The sequence below is a fragment of the Podarcis filfolensis genome (genome assembly GCF_964270895.1).
Source record: "Podarcis filfolensis genome assembly, chromosome: 14".
NCBI lineage: Eukaryota > Metazoa > Chordata > Lepidosauria > Squamata > Lacertidae > Podarcis > Podarcis filfolensis.
In genome coordinates this window covers 26,147,480-26,152,804 of record NC_139616.1, presented here as the reverse complement: position 1 = coordinate 26,152,804, position 5,325 = coordinate 26,147,480, and the positions used below count along the sequence as shown (strand labels likewise).

At 50.1% G+C, this 5,325-nt stretch overlaps 2 protein-coding genes across 2 annotated transcripts in view; both read right to left on the bottom strand.

The window, feature by feature from the left end:
- The window catches only part of MAP2K5 (mitogen-activated protein kinase kinase 5), a 933,658-nt gene that overhangs the window by 316,190 nt on the left and 612,143 nt on the right, over positions 1-5,325 (bottom strand). The window lies entirely within an intron of this gene.
- On the bottom strand, positions 504-1,830 carry HDHD3 (haloacid dehalogenase like hydrolase domain containing 3). The gene has a single exon (XM_083587046.1). The coding sequence runs from the start codon at positions 1,666-1,668 to the stop codon at positions 946-948; it is 723 nt and encodes a 240-aa protein (XP_083443172.1). The 5' UTR covers positions 1,669-1,830; the 3' UTR covers positions 504-945.

The window sequence follows — 5,325 nt, the reverse complement described above, 5'->3', positions numbered from 1 at the left end:
GCTACCGTTTTGCACATTCACACCCCCCCACCCCATTTTTGCTGGGAACCTCAGTCCAGTTTGCTAAGAATCTCATTCAGTCTTCCTCAAACCGACACCAGCACGTTCGGTGATTTTGGCAAGCCCGTTCTCTTCCCACATACTTTCTAGCATACCTTTGTGACCATGAGGGGTAGAAACTTGTTTTTCTTCTTAAAATGTGTTATTCTCAGGAAGCTGAACCATGCAGAATGTTGCATTGGATTCCTGTTTTTCTGCAATGAAATGGGAGATCCTAGAATAGAATAGAATAGAATAGATCCTAGAATAGAAGGGTAGAATTTGAAAGGGACCCAACGGTCATCTAGTCCAACCCCCAGCAATGCAAGAATCACAACTAAAGCATCAATCAGTCTTTCTCTACTGCATCACATAACAGAAATAGGCTGTCTTTTAAAAAGCAGCCAGGCCTCACTTGCACATTTCATTTGTTCTCAAGGCTATATAACAGGGGCACAAGGATATGCATTCTAACAGCATTTTATTTATTTTTTAAAGGCACATACAAACAAAAGTATATAAACCAAATACTTTAGGCATTTAAGCCAGGGATGTTTTATTATCTGTTTGTTATGAAATTGTGCTAAATAATTTAAGCTCAAGTTTTTAGACTTGGGAGAGGTCCTTTTTTGGGGCCACAAATTGACTCAAAAGTAATTACATGCATAAATAACTCATGGGTGTCAGGGGGCAGGCCCAGGATCTTTCAGCCCGATCCTGCTACCTCCTTTCTTTTTATTTATTTTAAAAATTAAATTAGATTATTAATTTAATTATTACTATTTTTAATGTAGAAGAACATGAAATGTTTCCTCCCTCTCTCACCTTCCACCTGCCAACTGAAGTGCTACAGTCTAGGAGGGACACCAGGTGTGATTTAGCTGAACCCTGACAAAACTCCCCTTCTTAGCCCTTCTCTATAAGGGACGGGAGGTGCATCAGTGATGGTAGGATGTGGGCACTGGGCACTTCCACATCCTTCTCGAGAGGCTGGCAACCTGATTTATACAGAAAACTGTGCATCCCTGCCTCCCTCGCTGCCTTGTAGTCATTCACGTAGTCGTCCCCCACGTGGGCTGCCAGCTGAGGAGACACCCCTACGATGCGGAGCGCCTCCAGGAAAATCCGCTTGTCCGGCTTGGCAAACCCCACTTCTTCCGAGGTCAGGACAAACTCGAAGTGCTGGCGGAGGCCACAGTGGGTCAGCACTTCCTGCAGTCTCTGGTCAAAGTTGGAGATGACTGCCATGGGGACCCCCATCCTCTGGCATTGCTGCAGAGTGTCCCTGGCGCCCGGGAGCAACTCCCAGTTGTGGGCACTGCTGTAATCCTGGTAGAGTTTCTCCGCAATGGGCCGGACGGCCTCCTCGCCATGGACACCGGAGAGCCGGAACGTCTCCATGACAACATCCATCCACCACTGCTTGGAGCTGAGGCCTCTGTCTGAGCCATAGTTGGGGAAATGCAGGCATTGGGCCCTGTAGGCTTGGCGGAAAGACTGGGTGAGGGCTTCGGCCTGTACCTGGACGCCACAGGCCCGGGCCTCAGCAGAGTAGCTCTCACCCACGGGGACACGGAGGCGAAGGAGGGTGTCCTTCACGTCCCACGTCAAGAGCCGAAGCTTCAGCATGGTGTCAGCACTAGCCTAGAAACAGAGGGGAACGAGAGAGGGGAACTAGGCGTCAACACATCTTATCACGGGCAAAATCTTGACTGGCACAGTTTGGTTCATGGCCCCCCAACGCAAGCAAGGTCTCGAAAGGAAAATCCAGCAGCCTCCAGCCAGCATGACTTTGTATTTTTTTTAAATACTTCCCTGACAGATATTTATTGAAGTTTTACAAAAACATAAGTTTACAAAATGAAAAAGGGTCATATAAAAAGAAAAAGATACAAAAAAGAGAACATAGAAAAATACATGAAAAAGAAAAAAGAAGAATAAAAATACAAAAGACAAATAGCTAAAAAAGAATTAAAAACAAATCCGTTTTTTGTAACTTTGAACTCATTATCTTATTTCCTTGGCCTCCTCACACCTCCCCTTTTTGTATTCCCATTTAAATAATCAAATCAGCAAATCCTTACCCTCTTTCGTTTATCTTAACTCTGTATCTTAACATATTATAACTCTATATTTTCATCCATTATCAATTCATTTTTGCATATTCTTATTAACTTTGTTGCTAATGCCACTTATTTTCAATCCAACATCATTTTAACATTCATTAATTTTACAGTATTTCTGAAGATAGTCTTTAAATTTCTTCCAGTCTTCTTCCACCAACTCCAGCCAGCATGACTTTGTAAGCTCTGTCCTGGCAGGTCTGCAAACTGGTTTCTGTCTCCGAGCTCTGGCAGAGGAGGCCCTTTCTCTGGCAGGAAAATCTTGTCATCTGCCAATCCGGCTGCCCTGCAAGGGGGACTTTCACTTGGAGGGGTGGACTTGCTGCTCGGACGTCCAAGGCCAGAGAATGAAAATGAGAGCGGCCACCTTTGACCAGCATGCTTTCAGGAGGCAGAATTAGCAACAGGTTAATGACTAATCCTGGACGGGCGCAGACGATGTACTGCAAAGCAGCGGCTGAAGGAGGGAGACTTTTGAGTGCTTTCAACTGTTTTCATTCTGCTTTTCTGCAAAGGCTTGCAACTTGGCCCACGCTTAAAAAAGAAATAAATCACCAACTCACCAGGCAGGGTGAGGTGGGGAGTGGGAGAGACCCACCTAAAATTCAGCATGTTCTCAGCCTGGGAATTTGCTTTTGGTGCCAGAATCGAGCTCACAAGCCTTTCAGACAAAAATGCAGTCCTAGATATGGCCAGCAGCTGGACGGGGTGGGGGAAGGATACTTGATATTTGCAAGGTTAAAAAAATGAGTTCAGGTGTGTGTCCAGAAACCGACAATTGCAGATCCGCTGCCAAACAAAACTCTACCAGCAGATCCCTTTTTTTTTTCTGCAGCCCGTTTCCCCTGCTTTAAGAGACTCACACACACAACCTGTGCCCCCCCCTCCGTTGCCTGGTGCCCGACTGCCCCTCTTCCTGCTTGTGAAGCAGCAGGAGTAGAAAAAGGCAGCCAAACCAGTTGGGCAGGAAGGTGAGAGGCAGATGGGGCACAGCAGAGGTGGAACTGGGTGTGGGCATGGCTTGGCTGGCCTTCCAACAGGAACACAAAGGGTGGTGTTGCACAAGGAACCACCCAGGCCAGCTCCCCTCACCCTCTGGGCACTGCCACGATCCCTTTCAGGTTGTGCCCTTCCTGTGGTGGGGGTGGGAGTGGGTGCAGGATAAGAAGTCATTGGCCACCCTGGCTGGGGGCGGGTGGGCAGTTGGTCTCGTGCTTGCCACCCTTCACTGGAGACCTCAAAGCAGAAGGCACTGGCTGGGGTCATTTAGCTCTCTCTTGGAGTGGATAATTCTCTCTCCACCCTTATCTAGGATTAAAGGGCATTATCTGGAATGCTTGTTATATTCTGCTTCAGAGCCCCAAGAGGCTCTCAAAGCGGCTTACAAAGCTTCTCAGCATGTAACGTGCTCTCAGCACCTCATCCATCCATCCATCTAGATGGGCAGGATGAGTTAGTGGCAAGGCAAGAAGAGGGGCATTCCTGCTCTTACCTCTCCTGGGTATCACACCAGGAAACAACCTCCCTTGGAGGGGATGGGGTGGGCAGGTGGGGGGAGGATGAGGGAGGCACTGCTGGGGTGAGGAGAGGAGGGGGATGCCGACAGGATCCCCTTCCTGGCAGTGGGTACCAGGGAGTGGGACTGGGAATCGCCTGCGCTCCCTGCTGCCCGTTGTGCCACCTGCCTGGTGTTTGCTGTGGGAAAGTCTGAGTGCAGTGGTGAGTTGGTAGGTGAGCAAGACCCACGCCCAGGTGGGAGGTGTGTTGCCTGCTCCAAACGGGGTTGCACTCCTCCCTCCAAAGGCACAGGTGTGTAGCCTGGGGGGTGTTCCTGGGTCCACCCTTTGCCACTAGAGGCCCAGGTGGCTATGAGCGCCTTTGGGCCAGCTGTGGTTGACAAGGCAGCTGCAGCTGTTCCTGGACCAGGAAGGAGACCTTGGCCTATGTCATGCCATCCTGGCACTCTGGAGAGGATTAATGCAATGAGCTCTGTGTGTGTGGACTGGGGAGGGGGGGGCGCTTCCCTCGAACTTAACCCAGAAGGTGCAGCTGGTGAACACTGCAGCATCTGGGTGCAGCCTGGGGCACCATGTAACTTCTCTGTCGGGCAAGCTGCACTGGGCTGCCCATACTAATTTTGCTTTTAGCATTTAGAGCCCTAAACAACTTGGGACCCAGTTACCCCCCCCCCCCAAATATATCCGAGAGTAACATCACTCCTCAAGAGCAGTGGCGTAGCGTGGGTTGTCAGCACCCGGGGCAAGGCAAGTAATTTGCGCCCCCTAACCCGTGGATTTGCGCCCCCTAACCCGTGGATTTGCGCCCCCTAACCCATGGATTTGCCCTAACCCCAGATGTTGCGCCCGGTGCGGCCCGCCCCCCCTGCACCACCCACGCTACGCCACTGCTCAAGAGGCCATTGCTAAGAGGGAGCATTTGGGACTCTGCCAGTTGCTGGGAACCACAGCCTTGCTCTTGTGCTGCTTGCTCGTTTCTCATCTGGTTGGCCGCTGTGAAAGTAGGGTACAGGTCTAAATGGGCCATCGGCCTGATCCAGCAATATCCTCTGTTGTCCTTATGGGGTGCGATGCACCAGAGACCAGCCTCTTCTCGAGGTCTTATCTGCAACCAAACGAGAACCGAGTGTTTTGGAGATCGAAGACATTAAAAACAGTCTTCTCCAAAACTGTGATCCAGCTAGTTTTCAAAATAATAACTACAGTTGTCCTCATTGTCTTTGGTTTTACAGAGCTTGTAAATTTTTGGATTTTATATTTCATCTTATTTTACTGCACGCTACTTTGGATATTTATTTCCAGGCTTTGAAGCTGCTTTGCAATTAAAAAAACAGAGAGGGGAGGGGCCATGGCCCAACGTAGCCCTAACTGCTCCCCGCACCCAACTTCCTTTCACGGGGCTCTGGTTGCGCGTGTTGGTGGCCGGAGAGGAGCTCCTGGAGTCGTGCAGAGCTCAGGCTGGGCGGGGGGGCGGGAGGAATGGAAGACAGCGGCCACCTTACCTCTTCTCCGTAGCTTCACCTCGACTGAGTGCGCAAGCGCAACTCAGGGGGAATGCGCGTGCTCAGTAAATGCCTACGCCTTCACTTAGCTCGCTTTCTGGGCGCTGCACTGATTGCAGCAGCAGCAGCAGCAGCAGCACAGGC

Excerpts from the sequence above, each read along its gene's own strand:
- HDHD3 (XM_083587046.1), bottom strand. The coding sequence starts at position 1,668 with ATGCTGAAGCTTCGGCTCTTGACGTGGGACGTGAAGGACACCCTCCTT.